At 50.8% G+C, this 16,761-nt stretch overlaps 8 protein-coding genes across 8 annotated transcripts in view; 5 read left to right on the forward strand and 3 right to left on the reverse strand.

Annotated features, from left to right (window-relative positions):
• Positions 1 to 7: 7 nt before the first annotated feature.
• EI97DRAFT_434811 (uncharacterized protein) lies at positions 8 to 1,233 on the reverse strand. Its single transcript, XM_033798721.1, has 2 exons — positions 999 to 1,233; positions 8 to 940 (listed from the first exon to the last, which is right to left on the reverse strand). Exon 2 carries the CDS (start codon positions 835 to 837, stop codon positions 43 to 45), a length of 795 nt encoding a protein of 264 aa, XP_033652442.1. The 5' UTR covers positions 838 to 940; positions 999 to 1,233; the 3' UTR covers positions 8 to 42.
• Positions 1,234 to 1,322: 89 nt separating this feature from the next.
• On the forward strand, positions 1,323 to 2,814 carry EI97DRAFT_434812 (uncharacterized protein). The gene is made up of 2 exons (XM_033798722.1): positions 1,323 to 1,873; positions 1,930 to 2,814. The coding sequence occupies exons 1-2, from the start codon at positions 1,557 to 1,559 to the stop codon at positions 2,336 to 2,338; spliced, it is 726 nt and encodes a 241-aa protein (XP_033652443.1). The 5' UTR covers positions 1,323 to 1,556; the 3' UTR covers positions 2,339 to 2,814.
• On the reverse strand, positions 2,527 to 3,390 carry EI97DRAFT_93477 (uncharacterized protein). Its single transcript, XM_033803215.1, has 4 exons — positions 3,039 to 3,390; positions 2,954 to 2,973; positions 2,862 to 2,898; positions 2,527 to 2,813 (listed from the first exon to the last, which is right to left on the reverse strand). Exons 1-4 carry the CDS (start codon positions 3,253 to 3,255, stop codon positions 2,716 to 2,718), a joined length of 372 nt encoding a protein of 123 aa, XP_033652444.1. The 5' UTR covers positions 3,256 to 3,390; the 3' UTR covers positions 2,527 to 2,715.
• Positions 3,391 to 3,905: 515 nt separating this feature from the next.
• EI97DRAFT_495091 (NAD(P)-binding protein) lies at positions 3,906 to 4,870 on the forward strand (the record flags this gene model as incomplete). Its single annotated transcript, XM_033802414.1, has 2 exons — positions 3,906 to 4,298; positions 4,511 to 4,870. Exons 1-2 carry the CDS (start codon positions 3,999 to 4,001, stop codon positions 4,868 to 4,870), a joined length of 660 nt encoding a protein of 219 aa, XP_033652445.1. The 5' UTR covers positions 3,906 to 3,998.
• Positions 4,871 to 6,027: 1,157 nt separating this feature from the next.
• On the forward strand, positions 6,028 to 7,520 carry EI97DRAFT_451407 (cytochrome P450; the record flags this gene model as incomplete). Its single annotated transcript, XM_033800345.1, has 8 exons — positions 6,028 to 6,220; positions 6,281 to 6,364; positions 6,410 to 6,506; positions 6,553 to 6,703; positions 6,751 to 6,920; positions 6,967 to 7,007; positions 7,062 to 7,296; positions 7,349 to 7,520. The coding sequence occupies 8 exons, from the start codon at positions 6,028 to 6,030 to the stop codon at positions 7,518 to 7,520; spliced, it is 1,143 nt and encodes a 380-aa protein (XP_033652446.1).
• A 496-nt stretch (positions 7,521 to 8,016) lies between these two features.
• On the forward strand, positions 8,017 to 9,604 carry EI97DRAFT_476530 (FAD-binding domain-containing protein; the record flags this gene model as incomplete). The annotated part of the gene is made up of 4 exons (XM_033801941.1): positions 8,017 to 8,515; positions 8,568 to 8,828; positions 8,861 to 8,980; positions 9,171 to 9,604. 4 exons carry the CDS (start codon positions 8,017 to 8,019, stop codon positions 9,602 to 9,604), a joined length of 1,314 nt encoding a protein of 437 aa, XP_033652447.1.
• A 465-nt stretch (positions 9,605 to 10,069) lies between these two features.
• EI97DRAFT_93500 (MFS general substrate transporter) lies at positions 10,070 to 13,085 on the reverse strand. Its single transcript, XM_033803216.1, has 5 exons — positions 12,706 to 13,085; positions 12,136 to 12,654; positions 11,868 to 12,078; positions 10,679 to 11,820; positions 10,070 to 10,630 (listed from the first exon to the last, which is right to left on the reverse strand). The coding sequence occupies exons 1-5, from the start codon at positions 12,851 to 12,853 to the stop codon at positions 10,443 to 10,445; spliced, it is 2,208 nt and encodes a 735-aa protein (XP_033652448.1). The 5' UTR covers positions 12,854 to 13,085; the 3' UTR covers positions 10,070 to 10,442.
• A 1,880-nt stretch (positions 13,086 to 14,965) lies between these two features.
• EI97DRAFT_93561 (glycoside hydrolase) overlaps positions 14,966 to 16,761 on the forward strand; it is a 2,260-nt gene continuing 464 nt past the window's right edge. The window contains exons 1-3 of the mRNA XM_033803217.1: positions 14,966 to 15,515; positions 15,566 to 16,200; positions 16,252 to 16,746. Of these exons, the coding sequence (XP_033652449.1) occupies positions 15,287 to 15,515; positions 15,566 to 16,200; positions 16,252 to 16,746 (1,359 nt within the window). The 5' untranslated portion in view covers positions 14,966 to 15,286. The remainder of the gene's footprint in view (positions 15,516 to 15,565; positions 16,201 to 16,251; positions 16,747 to 16,761) is intronic.

Raw genomic sequence — 16,761 nt, forward strand, 5'->3', positions numbered from 1 at the left:
GTGCGTCGTTCGGTTGTGTGCGTCGTTCGCTTGGAGATCACGTTACGCCCAGAAGTGCAACATGATTGTCTTGGCCATGTCCTCCATGCCGACATCTACGTCTCTCAACATCTGCTCCATAGCCTTCGGGAAGAAAGCGCTGTCGCTACGTTTTACGTGTGGAAGCTCCAGGTACTTTATGAAGGTATTGACAATAGCGTTCTTAGCCCGCAGCATGTCCCCACTGATGACATCTGGCATTGAGAAAGTCCACTTCCAGTTTGTCACCTCCCAAGCCATAAAGTCATGGAGAAGGTCGGGATTGACCTCCCAAATTGCTGCGCCAAAGAAGGCGCTTGTAATGCCGCCGTCAAATAGATCGACCATCAACGCCATTAGCGATACCGGTGTGCCGTCTGTCAGATCTATGCGCCGTGGATTTTCAATTGCCACTGGTTTGCGATTGAGAGTATTCCATATGTAAGGTAAAATTCTTTTATCAAGAAGATCGTCGAGATGGGGCCCGGGATACAGCTGTTGGCGGTGGTATTCGTTGGTCATAAGCGCAGGCACCATGGGATTGCCCATATTCGCATTGTGTTTGGCACTCGGATCCAGAGTGAAGAGCTTTTTCACACCATCATCCGAGACGGCCATCATGTAATGCATTTGCTTGATCATGCTGTGATATGAGATTGTCGTAGTGTTTTTGTACATGTACGCAACATCTTCAGGATTGGTGAGGACATAGATGCGCGCACCGGCGAGCCAAACACTATATGGTTCCTTATCGTCGTTGAAGTAGTTCCTTGCGGGTATATTAGTGGAATCTTTCAGCAGCAGACGTTGCAGAAGCATGCCTTGCGCCTTCAAGAGCACTATTGTAATCCTTGAAGAATGGGTAAAGGTGTCCTAGTGATGTCAATCAATCTGAATAGCTGTGAACGGGTAGCTAGGCTACCTATATCTGATAGCAATTAGACCTTTGCCCTCCATACAATTGTTGGTTTTGTGCTTACATGGGATCCAGTATGGCAACTCCTTTGGCCTAGAAGGGTGAAGGTAGGGCAGTAGGGTAAATCTCCACAACCGCCAGCAAACGTACACCAAGACACATATGCCTACTCCTAAAATCATGAAGCCACTGCCCATATTCGAACCAGTGAGGACGGATTGGGCGACAGGACGCACCATCACTGTGTATACTGCTGGGTGAAAAGGTATGCTACATAGAAATGCCTCTACAATTTCCTGATTATGTGAAAGTGTGTGTAGGTTCGACCTTATTGATTAGATGACCAGGCTTACAATGAATCAAGTCAGCCTCCCCGCTCCGTCCTTTCCCGCTTCTTTGGAATCAGGCGACACTGCGCGGAAACACTTTCGGTTACATACACACCAATTGCATGGTCATGCAGTGGTGGAATCTCATTACGCCCTCCCTGTGGTACATGCTCTGATCCCCGTGTGCGCGCATAACAATATGTGTCTCCAGCATTGACATTTCTCAGTTTTCATTCTTCGCGAATTGGCCCACTGCCCTAGTTTGGGCCTTCGCTAAGTCATCTTTTTTCCTCATGTATCTCCATCTCTTCGAACCCCTGAGATGGCTGCGCCTTGGGGCTTACTTTGGCCTATTTCTCAACTGGGGTTTCTACACCGCCGTTATCATAGCAAGCATCTACTTCAACGCCCCAAGTCCCGGACAGACATGGCAAGAAGGAGCGCAGAACGAACGCTACAAAAGATCTTTCAACATGACACTGCCTATCGCTTCCGGAAGCCTCTTTCTGGATTGTTATATTCTCGTTCTGCCTATATGGGTTGTCTGGAACCTTCGCCTCAGCTTCCGACGGCGGTTGGGCGTTATGGCAATCTTTGCTACTGGCCTTGCGTATGCTTTCTAAGTTCCCACTTCAGCCTCTATGACATAATGCTGACTGGAATCAGTGCATGCATTGCGTCATCCCTCAGCATCGCGTACAAATATAAGCTAAACCACCATCTTAATGACTTCACTTACTGGACTTATCCCGTTCTGCTTCTCGCTTTGGTTGAGATGTGTGTCGGTATCTCGTGCAGCTGCATGCCGTCAGTCGCAGGGTTCTCGAGGTACCTTCACAAGGACGGTGGCGCTTGGGCTCCCTGGGGAACATCAATACTTGCACCCCTCCGGAGTCTTTTTACCAGCAGTAATCGCGATCATTCTCAAGATGGGGGCCGTAGCTGGAAGCAGGAGGGCAGTCGGATCCACAAGAGCAATTATATCAGTATTGAGTTAGAGAGTTTGAGCACTCATGCGCTCACCCAGAACCACGAAATGACAGATTTCGGTGGATACATGGCATCACGGGGTTGAAAGGTGCGGCCAATACTTGTATTGGAGACAAGGAACGGATCTTGAACCAGCTGTGGGTTCGCAATCGCAACACTTTTTCCTAGGCTGTAGTTGACGTGCAATGGCGAAAGCTTTCATTTGATGCACACTACCCTAGGGTATTGTGCCCTATGATCTCACTCAAGTTTGCAAAGTGATATCTCTGACTATTTCTGCTAAGAAAACCATTTTTCCGGGCCAATATATGAACTTTCACGAGCCTGGTAGGGTACATTACATGCTTAGGGTCAATTGAGGTCCTCATGGTCCATTGAAGGCTCTGCAGGATGCTGGTCTGCGGCGTACGGAACGGGGCGCAAATCAGCATTTGGCGGCAAAATGGGAAGGTCACACTGAATTTATGGGAAGGGCTGGCTAACAATTAAGAACTCGTCACTCATAGTGTGGGACACGGAGATATCCCACATATGCGTCGCAAATTTTGCTCGAGTAACACCTGTACAGAGTTAGTTCATGTAGCTGAAAGAGCTACTAGAAGGCTCACCGTAGACGCATATCGCATAATAGGAACATGTACCAATCTATATATTGATGCTAGTCAGCTGTTGCTGAAGGCATAAGATTGCGATTCACTACCAAGGCGACGAGGGTTGTCCCTTGGATCATTCTGTCAGCTTTCCTTGCGCAGATCGGACATTACGACAAACGCATGAATACCTACAGTCATCGGCGCTTACTTTGTGCTGTATCCTCAGCTTTACAAAAAATCTTATTCCGGCAAAGAGGAACATAACCGCCATCAAAGCGGCGCCCACCGCAATCAGTACATAGCCGTCCGATGGAGGGTCCACGAAGTTAGGCACTACACCCGGTGGGGGGACGGCCGCTGGTATCTGGGCCAATTGTTCACGGGTCATATTGGCAAATGCAGCTGACATAGCTTCTGATGAGTTTTCAAGGTTGGATGATGAATACGAAGATGAGAGAAGGTGAAAAGAACAAGAAGAACCTCAAACGAGAATGCTTCCCAGGGTTTTGACGGAACCGCATTTCCCTTAGCTTGACAAAGGCTGGCACTTCAATCGGTCATGAAGTCCGAAACAGCTTGATAGATGCTATCCAATCCGGCCATCATGCAAGTCCGTTGTCAGCGGTAAGCGCCAACTACGCCACAACCGTACCGTCCGCAAGTTGGCTTGTCGCTGATCACTAACGCTGATAGACGAGCTTGCGCATTGCTCCCGCAAGGGAATATCCGCTGACTGCAGATACCTCCCCTGGCAATCGGTTACAGCGATCAATGACCCTCTGGGAGGTATACCGGTAGATTGGTGAAATCCGACCGCGCCACATCCGTGCAGTTCCCGTCCGCTCTTGGGCCTGAAGGAAATTGTGAATTACAAGGTTTGGAAGTGAATGATACGAAGTTTCTGGTGACTGAATCAATTGGACAACTGTGCCGCATGCAAGGCAGTCACCCACATAGAACGCAGAATTAGCACTATTGATCCGGCAATTAACCGTCGCTGTTGGAAAAGCGGCTCGTGGAATGAGATACTCAGAATGATAATCTAGATCTGACTTTGGACTATAATTGAGCGGCACACAGCTCAGGACTTTTCACGCGAACTACCGTGATCTACCTCCAGACATCTAACTCTTCTCCTTTCCTGTGGCCACCATGAGTCCTCAAACCGTTCTGATTACTGGCTGTAGCGACAATGGAATTGGCAGTGCACTAGGTAAAGTATTGCAACAGCGGGGATACCACGTTTTCGCCGCCGCTCGAAATTTGACGAAGATGACCTGGCTAAAAGGCTTGCCAAATGTCACTCCAATTATTTTGGACATTACTAAGGCCGAACATATCCAATCAGCCGTGAAGACAGTGTCTGAAGCAACTGGCGGCAAGCTTGACCATCTCATCAACAACGCGGCAAGAAACCACTTCATGCCAATCCTGGACGAAGATCTCGACAATGTCCGCAGGCTCTTCGAATCTAATTTCTTCGGACCACTTGCCATCACTCAGGCTTTTGCTCCCTTACTCATCAAGGCTCAATGAATGGTGACGTTTATCACTTCCATCTCCGGGTACGCAAACACACCTTGGATGGGTACGCGTTCTTCCCGTTCTCCTTTCTGGTCAACACATAATCTAATGAATGGGAAGGATCGTACGCCGCCTCGAAGCGGTCGATTGAGATAGCGGCTGACACCCTCCGACTCGAGCTTGTTCCTCTTGGCGTAAATGTTCTTGCTGTGGTAACGGGCGGCGTGAAAACGGCTGGACAAACGTACTTTGACAACCTCAGACTGCCTGAAAACTCACTCTATAGGAGCGTGGAGAAGACAATCATAAGTAGGGCTCAAGGACACGATGGAATGGACAGAATGGACGCGCATGAATACGCCAACGCTGTCGCTGACGAGATTGAGAAGCGCACTGCAGGAAAGTTCTGGTATGGTGTAGGGCCAGAGATGGTGAAGAACGCTTTCACCAACGTTGCGCTGCCGCAGGATGCATTTGTAAGCTCCATTTTTATCCCATAGTTCCTATAGTTTGTGACACTGGGCCGTTAACAAGACTAGGACTCGCAGATCATTCTGGGCACTGGTCTTGCTGTCATGAAGAAAGGAGAGTCGGAAGTGCTTGGCTGATAAATTGGCAACTCACTCTTGTTTGCCCATACATGCGGAGAAAATGAACAACGTTCCTTTTTTGCGTTCGTAAATAAATTTCAACGATTTGCTAAGCCCGCTCAACTTAACTTCAAGTACCGCTCCGCATGATGATGTTACATGAAGCCAGGTATTGTGTGAACGTATGCCTTGCTTGCGGGGTCCTCACACACCAGCCAACGCCGTGCCATATGCGTCTCCACATTTGGCTTAACCCCCCATCGGATTTTACCTTTCAAATTGGAGTAGTTTTGCAAATCTAATTTACTTTGCCCCGCTGGATTTACGCGCTTGGGGAAGCTTGTGATACAGGGGCGTACGTAACTTTCCTGAAGACGCCTGCCATACCGGTAACCTGGGCCTCTTCCTATCTTTCCGGTCGGACATGCGTATCTGCAGATATTGAGCAATCCATTGATCTAGGTCCATTACCATCGGCAATCATGGCATGGCAAATGAACTTGATCTAGACGTCTCCCAAAAAGCTGCAGGAATTATCAGGGGTATATAAAAACTCAATCAGGTCAAGAACCGGGACCGAGACCGGTCAAGCCTTAAATCAGACAAAGCTGTGCGGCAAAGCTTGCATGGATATACGATGTCAAAGCTCTTCTAAGAGCACTCCAGCGGTTGGGTGTTGGTGTGTTAGGTCAGCCCTCAGGAGCATCATCTCCAGTTTCGCTTCAATCATCGGTCAAGGCTTTATGATGTATTCCACTGCCTTCCTCGCCGTTTCTGTAGCTATTTGTGCCGCATATATCTTCCAGAATCCAGCAATCAAATTTGCCCAAATTATCGCAGACTTCGTGTGTCTCTTCGCGAACTCCCATCTTTAATGACATGCAACTGAGACTCTCAGCGTTCAGGACGATACTATAAGCCATGGAATTCAAACGGGAGAATGATCATCGTCTCCACGAAGAAACAAATAGCTGAACTGAGCGAGGCAAATTGTCTCTCAACGCGCAGTCTATGCCGATGTGAGCCGGTTATAGCTCTCATGTTCTTTCGTCGCTGACCTGAGGCAGATGCTCGGGTTCAAATACACTCTGAACGGAATTGAGCATAATACTGTGGATCATAAACTCATTCGAACCAGGCTCTATGCAAGAGTTCTGCAGGTGAACGGACCCTCTAACCTCGCGGCCCTATTTCCGTTTTTAAAAGAAAAGCTGGACATTGCCCTTCGCTCTGAACTTCTCAACGGACAAGCCAGCAGTAGTAAGCTCATTTGACGGGTTGACGATGTGTGACTTTGGATGTGTTTCTGATGTTGCTCAGACGGCTTCACGCTACCTGTTGCTCAAACAGCACGCCGGTTAGCCTCAAAGCTGATGGCTCTTGTTTTCTACGGTGAACTGCTTGGTAAGTATACCTTCGCAACAACGCGTACACAGCTCACTTCCGCAGCTACAGATGAGACATTTTCCAACGCTCTTTTACGATATCCAAGGGACATGATCAAGTGCATGGCGGCATTCCAGTTGACTCCCAGTTTTCTGTCTCCGTGAGTTCCCAGATAACCGAGGGTTGAGCGAAACTCATGATACTAGGACTGTGCATTCGGTTCTGACGAAGCGGGGAGAAGCAATGCGTACAATACTAGGGCGTCTACGTACTATTATGAAGGCTGGAAGAGAAGAGTGGGATGAGCCCGAGTCCACCAAAGAGGTAGCTTTTCCTACCCAAGCGGAGACCTTAGCAGTGGCACTGATATAGAGCAGCACACGATTCTTTATCATATGATAGAGATGACAGATGACAGTGACTACTGGAATCCTGATCTACTATCCCAGTCGCTCCTCGGAATTTGGTTTGCCGCTTCGCACCAGCCGTGGATGTTTTTAGATTTCGTGCTCCTTGAGCTGTGCGCTCGTAAAAATTACCAACGAGCACTGCAACAGGAATTGGGACCTGAATCGTCCGCGAACTTACCAAGCTTTGGAGAAACTACCACTCCTCGACAGCTTTATTAAGGAAACCATACGTCTGAATCCGTTAGACAAATGTAAGCGTCCATGTTTGAGTACTGTTCTCCCAATTGAGCTTACGTTTATAACAGTTGCAATCCGGCGCAAGGCATTGGAGTCTTACACCTTTTCCGATGGATTCCCATCGGTATCCAAAGGCGGGATAGTGTGCGTGTCGGCATACGACTTAATGCACAACCTCAACTATTATCCTCGGCCAGATGATTTTGACGGATCACGGTTCGTGCCAAAGGCGACAGAGCAACAAAGCAAGTTCACAGAGGTGTCTGACAAGTTTCCGGTGTGGGGTTATGGATCTCTTGCTTGGTATGAACACCTACAGTAACTGGAGGTTTTGGATGCTGACATTACTCTACAGTCCGGGTCGATTTTATGCCTCGCTGATTATGAAGTTGATTATTTCCCAAATTCTCCTCACGTACAACGTGAGCCTTGAAAATGAGAAGGCGCGGACGAAGTGGTATTGGGAGAGTTTTACTATGCCATACGAGTCGACACGGATTGTGTTGAGAGAACGTTGTCGTTCGTGAACTAATTCCGGTTTATGGTTTATTGAGTGTATCCGGGTTCTGTAGACACAGTTCTTGCGTACTGCTTGTGGGGATATGGCTGTCTCCTCATCGCACTTTGCTGCTACCAGGATATGCTGTTGATGGCTTCTCGCATGTGGTATGCTCATTCCCAGGTAACGGAGGCACTCATAATAATCCCAGTCAAACTAATCGATCCGGAACTTGAGACCCTGCATACAGGCAACCTCCATTATGCAATAGCAATTTAAGTGCAGAGTGACTCCGGTGGTACCAGTTTCGTGGATCCATTGGTACCTCGCCGTCTCGACTGCCTACGCGCAGAAGCATCGAAGTCCGTAAGTGGCACAGAGACAACGCTCAGAGAGACAGTCCTCCACGACAGGGTCTCCGGGATGCCCGTCTCAAACTCGCAGTCAGGTTTTCCCTAGCCCCACCTGGACAAGTGTGCGAGTAAGCAGTTCTACTTGTCAGTTTCCATACCTTCACGTTGAAGATGCCGTCAATTTCTGGTCTACACCTCTCTATCGTGCTTCTCGCCTACAGCGCGTCCTCATTGCCTGCAGATTCTTGTTGCAATCGCTTGAAGTCGGTCTCTGGCGACAATGTCTTCTTCCCGGGATCCTCTCTCTACCTCGAATCCGTGTCATCGTACTTCTTCCTCGAGCAACGAAGCAGCCCTGCCTGCATTGTCGCTCCGTCAACCTCAGAGGAAGTTGCAAAAACTGTCATAACGTTGACTCATTGCGGAGAGATCGAAGTTGCAATCCGATCTGGCGGGCACTCGCCGAATCAATACTTCTCCAATACCAAAGGGGGTATCACTCTAGACCTACGGCGGCTCAACTCGATAAATGTATCCGAGACTGGAAGTACTGTATCCGTAGGAACTGGTGCGCTTTGGGGCCACGTTTACGATGTGCTAGACCCTTTGAATAAGACTGTTGTTGGTGCACGAGTCTACGATGTAAGAATAGGTGGCTTTTTAAGTGGCGGTGAGATCACCCTGTGAAGTTATGCATCATATATACTGAATCGTTTCGCTAGGTGGGATTTCGTTCTTCTCACCGCAGGATGGCTTTGGCTGCGACAACGTTCTGAACATGCAAGTCGTTCTTGCGAACGGCACCATCGTCGACGCGAACACGACATCGCACCCACAGCTTTTCCGCGCTCTCAAAGGCGGACAAAACAATTTCGGCGTCGTCACTCGATTTGACCTCGAGATAAAGAGCAGATCACGGTTCTGGGGAGGTGCGATTGTCTCCCCGGGGGCGGCCGATGCGGCACAGCTGGATGCGTTACTGAGTTCAAGACGGAGGCCTACGATTCCCTCTTAGAAATCGAGCAGACATTCGTGTATTACGGATCCCAACAGTCGTTTCTCAGCTCGAACAACTTGTTTTATTTGACAGATCCTCCTGATCCTAATGATATACGCGCATTGAACCGATTCACGGGTATTCGGCCACAACTCAGCAGTACCTTGAGGTTGTCCAATGCCTCTGACTTTGCAAAAGAGATCCAGGCGGGGCAGCCGCTCAATCAATAGTACGCAAGACTATCATCTGAAAGAAACATTCGAATTCACCTTGTTTAGTTCCGTGTACGCTACCGTCGCATTTCCCATTAACCCTACCATCCTCAAAGAAGTCTACGGCCTCTGGAAAAAAACAACCAATAAGTTGGCAGCCAGAGCGCCAAACTGCACTTCTGCTCTGACATACCAATCCGTTCCTCCTCCACCCGGCGCGACAAAGTCGAAGAATTCTTTTCCGTTCACGGAGGCTTCCGAAACACATAACCTTGTTTTGATGTTAACATCCCTCTACTCGCCAGAGGAGAGCGACTATGCCACCATCCATGAGGAAGCGCAGGTCTTCATCAATCTGGTAGAGAATATAGTGGAAAAATCTGAAGGGGGTACGAGTTGGAAATATTTGTATTATGCTGCGAGCTGGCAAGACCCTTTGTCTGGATACGGGCAAGAAATGATCACTCAATTGAAGGCAGTGGCATCTCTTTACGATCCCGAAAGTTTCTTCCAAAACGTGGTAAAGGGAGGATTCAAAGTGCAGAAATGAATACTTTCCTAGACCAACTCGTTCTAGGTAGCAATCCTTACAACAGAGCAGTTGTACAGGTGTGCTAGGAATGGGCAGTGTGTAGTTAGTTTATTTAGGGTCACAGCATCAGCGTTAAATGCATGATCCTTCACAGTCGCTCAACTACATCACACCTTCCTCACTTATCTACCCCACAACAGTGAACATTTGAACCACCTTTTCTGAATCCTGACCTCGACCCAAACGCATCCTCCCCTCCGTTTCCTGGCCCCACTTCCCCTCCAAACACTAAATCTCCCCCAGACGGCCCACACAAACCTCGCCGTCATCTGTACGGGCATTCCCCTGCAACCGCACTGTGGCCATTATCGATCATTGCTCGAGAGGCTTGGAGATTCGGTCTTCACCAGCGGAAGGACCCTCCCGAATTAGCACGTCGCTGCAGCGCCCTCTGAGAGCGAAACGTGGGAAAATAAAGAATAAGAGGATATACATCTAGTAAAATGCGCGATTATATGTATACGCACAGCCAGTCATAGACCTCCCATACAGCGTATTCATATATTCACATATTCATGCTCTCCTGAATATGAAAGTTGATTCGGCACACCAAGCTCCCATCATCACACACGTCCATCCATATACTGTTATCGCAAGGCAAATCTCTCAAATTCCACTCCAGATCTAGATTCCACGTATTTCCTTCTGTCTCGCTCTATCGCCAGATGGTAAATGCGGAAATATATGCAAAAATATCAGAAACATCATCACGGTCATGACTCATAATTCATGACAGAAGGCGAACTCCCAATTCCCATAGGACGCGTTGGGAACGACAACCATGCGACGCCCCTCCTTAGAACTTCTCCATCAAGTTCTTCCTCACCGTCCACATGCGCGCCCTCTTGCCATAAATGTACATGGGTATCGAGAAGAGCATGCAACCCATCTGTATGCCACCGATCGCCAGGAACGTGGACTTGGAGCCACTAGACTCGAGCCAATGGGGAAAGAACAAGGAGAAGATGAAACCATGCAGAACATCTGTTCGTTATCAGCACATGTTGGTTGACGAGAGCGGAGCTCACCTACTCTTGCAAAAGTTGAGCGTCACAAGCGCTTCTCCGGCATAGACACGATACGAGTCGACCACAAATGTGACTGCAGTCGTTGACGCGAGCGAACAACCGAAGCTGATGACACCAAAGAACACCGTCGGTACTATCCAGTTGTTCTTCTCTTCCGCGCTCCAGCCGAACCCCATAAGGCCGATGGTCGTGCTGAGAGCTATCGGGATCGCCATGACAAGCCTAAACTCGGGTTCGTACACCCCGTCATTCCTTCTCGCCATGAAGCGCACAACAAGGTCAGAAATTTTCCCTGCGACGGCTGTGCCCAGGATGCCTCCGACAAAAGGCGAGATGTAGACAAGCCCGACCTGAAGCGAGGTGAAATTGTAAGAATCCGAAGTCTGGTAGATATGTGCCAACGACTCCGAGAGGACAATAAGCCAGCCGACGGCAAGCGCGTAGACCATGCTTGACCAAAGGACAGCCGGATAAGCAAATAGAATAAAGGGTCTGATTGCAACGTGCAGCCATTTGTCCTTAGCCAGCCGCCCGTTCCAAAGTTTCAATGACTGGATATAAGATTTCGGGGGCGCGGCGCGGTAGTAATCTGTATACTGTATTGAAAGCTGATCGATCGACGCCTTTTCGGCATCAGATTCCTGCGTCGAGCGGAATTCCGGATTAGGACCATTCGAAGGAGATGGCAGCTGTTTCTCGACATCTGTTTGCCCGCTTTCGGCTCCTGGTGTAGGAGAGGTGGAAGGGTTGGTCATTGGGTCAAAATAATCGCGAACAGACGACGTCGACAAAGGGGTTGCGATTCCAGCGGGGGAAGCGGCGGGTCGCACAGGCGGGGAGTCTAGCGACTGCGGTTCTACAAAGCCTACCCTATGCATTCGTGGAGCACGGGGGGTCGCATCCGTGTCAGTGTTAGGGGATAGAGGTGCGGATGTGTCGCCTAGGATTTCACCAGCTGGGCTTGGCGATGCGTTCTCCGGCCTCCTGAACGATGGCAAATGGTAGCGGTGATGATGGCTTTTCGGGCTCTTACTGCGTGTCCTCGCTCTACTTCTATCTCTTGGTCTAGGTGTGCGATCCCAGAATGTTTCCGGAACACAGAAGAAGATGAGGAAGAAGCAGAACCCGACGACGATTGCCACAACCCTATAGATGGTCAATGGGGGACTGTTTAGGCAGAGCGATGGACTTACCAAAAGACCCATCGCCAGCCTAAGCTATTGATGATGGCAGCACTGACGAGGGGAATAAGGTTCTTGCCTCCTAACAGAAGCAGGGTATATATGCCAAGTCTATAAGCTCTTTCGTGAAGGAAAAAGATTTCGGCAATGGAAGCGGACGGAAGGCACTCGACGGGCGAAACAGCTAAGCCCTGGACGATGCGGGCCACGACAAGAGATGGGTCTGTTCAGATGTTAGACAGATTGCAAAGGTCTTGGACAGTTCGCTCCTGAAACTTACAATTGGGGGAAAGAGCGCACCAGACTGCAGACAGAGAGAAGAGTATGATAGCAGCCAAATATACAGGCCGCTTCCCCCACAAGATAGCAGTGGGAGACGCGAGCACAGAGCCCAAGCCGAGTCCGAGCATGTACAAGCCGGTGGTGAGCGCGACTTGTGGCACAGAAACGCCATATGTCTTCGCGACATCCTTGAAGCCAGCAGCAAGAACAGGGGTCATGCCGCCTCCGACCATGCAGTAGAATCCCAGCGAGACCAAAGCAAAATCTCTCCGCATTCTAGGCCAGTTCAAGGGGTCGTTGGCCGAGTCGTCAGGCTGCGGCTCCAATATGAACCTGCCATCCTTTGTCTTCTTCTTCTCTGGTACACGGGAGCGGGAAGAGGCGTGCGACCCTCGGGAAGCACTTCGTGGCCGGGGGTAAGGGGAGGGCAAGGAGGAGGCAGAGTGACGCGCATGCGCATGCTGGAGTCCGAGGGGCTCGTTCCGCTTCGTCGCTTTGGAAAGCAAGATGACTGAGCCTTGCATGGGAGATCAGCGCCACGTCCATAAGGAAACAGGTTCGTACATACCAGGTACTTCATCTGTATAGGGGTCACTCAAGATGCCTAGGTGCCATTTTCTCAGTGTTCCCGCGTTTCCCTTGTCAACTGAGGCTGTTCCAGATTGGCTGCGGGGTCCCTCCGGCTTTCGAGAATTCAGCCCAGGGAGGAACGGCATGCTGGGCCTCTCGAAGGGCTGGAGAACAGAGAACGAATGAGTAACTGCTAAGTTGGGTGAGGTGGTGGGAGGAAGATTATCGCACTTGGAGGGACATGAACCATATAACGGGCGGTGAACATGTGCCTTAACCTAGCGCCACACCGAGTGAAGCCAAGCAACTAGCAGAGGAACCCAAGCAGGAGACAGTACCAATCCAAGGCATGGTTGACGGTGAGGACGACGGTGTACCAGCTTTCAAAGGCTTTGAAAGGATCTTGCTGGCCGAGAGGATGGTCATGCGACGGGCGCTGCCGCGTTGTCGTCCAGGTTAAGTAGGTTCTGTGTGGGGTAGTCCACCCCCACCCTGGGCAGAGGATGCCTGAGCAGATATCTGGTCGACGGTTCGTGACATCACCCCGCATCTTGGCGGGAGCGGCGTCTCATTCGCGCGGATACGGCGTGAGGGGTGCAAACATGGCGATGCTATGGGTTTCGCAGTTTGGACGTTTTCGATGATGGGGTCAACAATGGGTTGCCGACAGACATTTGTTTTGATGAATGCAGTTCCTTCTTCAACGGAGGGGTGGGGCGGATGGACGATGTCAAGGTAGTCAGGTACTGGTAGGCATTAGAACGGCAAGGCGGGAGGCGGAAAGCTATTGGTAAGCTGCCGTGGAACGGAGTAAGAGACGGGCCGACGTGCACGTGCTGCGTGCACGGGACGGTGATTCGCATCCATGGATCTCAAGAAGAACCAGACATAATTGAAGATCCTTTCCTACACGGTTGGCGCGGCAAGCATTTGCCAAAGGCTTGTCTGCACGTCACTCACCGACTACCGCGCGGGGTTGCGAGGCACATGCTATTACCAGTATGTAGCTTATCATCATCCAGCGGTCAGGATGGAGTACGCAGTAACATTTCGGGGGATGCAAATAATGAAAAGAGTTGATTCCCTCCCGCAACTTTGCTGCTGCGCCGCCTCCCTTTCAAACATCAGTGCCAGTCTCCGCTGCTTGCTACCCTAGGGTACTCTGGTAACACTACACGGGACTCAGAGCCGGTCTCCATATCATACCAACTTGGGGGACTGGGTGAGCAATCTCAACATCGACTGTGCCGCATGGCCGCAGCCGCGCTTTTATACAAACAGACGGAGGCTGAAGCTCCGGGACGGGGGAAATTGCAAAGTGTTGTTGAACAAGACCAACAAACGAGGCCAGATTGCGCTTGTGTGTTACCATGCGCTTTTTCATGCAACCAGCACGTCTCGACAGTTAGCCGTGCTCAAGTCTCCATCATGGTGGATTAATTATTATTGTTGCTGCGTCCTATGCTTCCAAGGTTACATAGAATTCCACCTGGGCAAGCCCCCGCTCCAGGGCTGTTAACCGTGGTGCGCACGTGTCAGGCTTGGCCGAATTAGGCAGCCCGAATGTGCAAGTGCGTCCGGGACCCCCTGCCAAGGCAATAGCGCTTACAGTTGCTCACCAGAGAAAACCCGCCGGCCTTCTTCAACACCATGGCCAAAATCTCACGATACGGGCAGGTCAGCCTTGCCGCGCCCGACGACCCATCATAAGAGGCCTCTTCTTGCCATCGCTGTCGCCCTCAGGAGCGATGTGCCCACCGCAGTTATCTTGACAGTCGGCACAGGAGGAACAACCCAATATCTCGACTCCAACATCAACCCTGTCGTTAACTCATTACCGCACCGAGACTGTGCCCCGCGAGTTCTGCGACGTTCGAAAAAGCTGCGCACCGCCGAGAGATTGCCCCGCTTGACCGGTCAAGTCGCTCAGCCCTAGGTATTAATCTGGTCTAGAAAGGGCCGCTTGATTTTCCATATCGTCCCAAATCCTTGGTGATGCAAGCGAGATTGACTTTATCCTTGCCAACCTGCCCTGTACCGACCAGTAAAAGGACTATCTTCGTAAAGATGCTTGTAATTTCCTACCAGGCAGCCACGGGCCCTTACTCGATGTGACATTCTCCGCTCCAGAGAACCAACCCACTTGACGCCCCAGAATCCTTCAGCGAAACGGCTTATTTCTCAGTACGTCCTTAGGCGCTGCTGCTCTGCCACCCACTCGCATGCACTGCCGGCCCGGCCTTCCTATTCCTGTCTCTTCTGTGGTCTATTACGGCGTCTCCGCGGCAATGGATGCCATTTCTGCTCCCCTGTAGCAGCGTGATGGCCTCATGCTAAGAACAACGTGCATGGTCGAAATAGTCTTCCCATGCAGGTACGCGAGATGGCAGCCTGCAAGATGCTGGTAGAAAAACTTGGGGGCTCCTCCATCGGTTGCCTCTGGCTTTTGGCACTCTCAGTCCTTCCACCGTCGCTCTCTTGGGTTATCACCCTTTTGCAAGTCTTTGCTTGCGTTCCCTCTTTCACAGGCCCACAGGCTGTCCAATCTTTATAACTAGTAATATCTTCAATCACTAATCATGCCCTCCCTCTCTCGCGCTGCCACTCTGGCGGCTGGCCTCTTGGCCACAGCCGTTTCAGCAACATTCAATCCCGCTTCCTCCAGAAACGTTGCCGTATATTGGGGTCAAGGCTATGATCAGATCCCTCTATCCGATGTGTGCAACGACGAGAACGTCGACATCGTCAATCTCGCCTTTGTCAATCAGTTTCCCAAGAAGAGGGGAGACTATCCTGCCACCAACTTCGGTACGTCCTCCGCCACCCGCCGGAAAGAGTCATCACTGATCACTTGACAGCCAACGCCTGTGGAGAGCAGTTTTTCGAGTATCCTGACGGAACATTGAGCGGACTCCGATCCTACTGTCCCAGTATCGGCCCCGGCATCAAGGATTGTCAGGCTAAAGGAAAGAAAGTTCTCCTGAGTATTGGTGGCGGTTGGCCCACCGACTACTACCTCCAGTCCAAGGACATTGCCGAGTACTTCGCAGAATTCCTTTGGGGTGCCTTCGGTCCTCAGACTGCTAAATGGGTTGCCGACGGAAAGCCTAGGCCTTTTGGTGACGCTTCGGTCGACGGTTTCGATCTTGATCTTGAAGCCTTCATGGAACCTGCCCCGTTCAGCGGCTACTTGGACGCCAACTACGACTACTTCGTCAAGCATCTGAAGAACAAGCTGTTCCCCACTGGTCCGTCGACGTACTACATCTCAGGTGCACCTCAGTGCGTCTTGCCGGACGCTCGCTTGGCCGCTGCCATCTCCAAGTCCAGCTTTGACTTTGTCTTCATTCAGTTCTACAACACTCCCCAATGCTCCAGCCGAGCGGGTTACAACGGCATCGTGGGCACCGCCACCTCCTTCACCTTCGACCAGTGGGTTGCATGGCTGAAGAAGAACTCTGTGAACAAGCAAGTCCGGCTCTATCTTGGCCTCGTAAGTGTTTAGTTAAGAATAAGAAAGCAAACATCGCTAACACAGCCCTAGCCCGCCAACGAAGCAGGCGCGCCAAACGACGTGACATCCTATCTGACGCCTGCCGAAGCCAACAAGCTCGTCACCTTCTACGCGAAGAAGTACCCCGAGATCTTCGGTGGTGTCATGCTTTGGGAAGCCTCCCTGGCTGCCCGGAACAAGATTTGCGAGAAGAACTATAACTCGTGGATCAAGGACATACTGGTCGGCAAGTACTCGACATCGCCCTGCGCTCCCAAGCCGTCGTCGTCTTCGACCCGTGCTTCCTCCACCATCTCCTCTAACCGTAGCTCGACCATTTCGTCTACCCCCACCCCTGTTGTATCCTCTAGCAAAACTTCGGCTTCCCCTACCAGCTCTGCGGTGACCTCCTCCGCTCAATCCAGCGCATATCCCACAAGCTCGGCCGCCCCCAGCTCTGCGGTGACGTCTTCCGCTCAGTCCAGCGTGTATGGCACGAGCTCGGCCGCCCCCAGCTCTGCAGCACCGTCTTCTGTCCAGTCCAGCGTGTATGGCACGAGC

The sequence above is a fragment of the Westerdykella ornata genome (genome assembly GCF_010094085.1).
Source record: "Westerdykella ornata strain CBS 379.55 unplaced genomic scaffold EI97scaffold_17, whole genome shotgun sequence".
Taxonomy (NCBI): domain Eukaryota; kingdom Fungi; phylum Ascomycota; class Dothideomycetes; order Pleosporales; family Sporormiaceae; genus Westerdykella; species Westerdykella ornata.

Excerpts from the sequence above, each read along its gene's own strand:
- EI97DRAFT_93500 (XM_033803216.1), bottom strand. The coding sequence starts at position 12,853 with ATGCCGTTCCTCCCTGGGCTGAATTCTCGAAAGCCGGAGGGACCCCGC. Across the intron at positions 12,079-12,135 it reads GTGCGCTCTTTCCCCCAATT|ACCCATCTCTTGTCGTGGCC; the intron begins GTAAGTTTCAGG and ends ACATCTGAACAG. Across the intron at positions 10,631-10,678 it reads GACGCTCAACTTTTGCAAGA|ATGTTCTGCATGGTTTCATC; the intron begins GTAGGTGAGCTC and ends GATAACGAACAG.
- EI97DRAFT_434812 (XM_033798722.1), top strand. The coding sequence starts at position 1,557 with ATGTATCTCCATCTCTTCGAACCCCTGAGATGGCTGCGCCTTGGGGCT. Across the intron at positions 1,874-1,929 it reads ATCTTTGCTACTGGCCTTGC|TGCATGCATTGCGTCATCCC; the intron begins GTATGCTTTCTA and ends GACTGGAATCAG.
- EI97DRAFT_93477 (XM_033803215.1), bottom strand. The coding sequence starts at position 3,255 with ATGTCAGCTGCATTTGCCAATATGACCCGTGAACAATTGGCCCAGATA. Across the intron at positions 2,899-2,953 it reads GGACAACCCTCGTCGCCTTG|ATTGGTACATGTTCCTATTA; the intron begins GTAGTGAATCGC and ends ATCAATATATAG. Across the intron at positions 2,814-2,861 it reads TTATGCGATATGCGTCTACG|GTGTTACTCGAGCAAAATTT; the intron begins GTGAGCCTTCTA and ends AACTCTGTACAG.
- EI97DRAFT_434811 (XM_033798721.1), bottom strand. The coding sequence starts at position 837 with ATGCTTCTGCAACGTCTGCTGCTGAAAGATTCCACTAATATACCCGCA.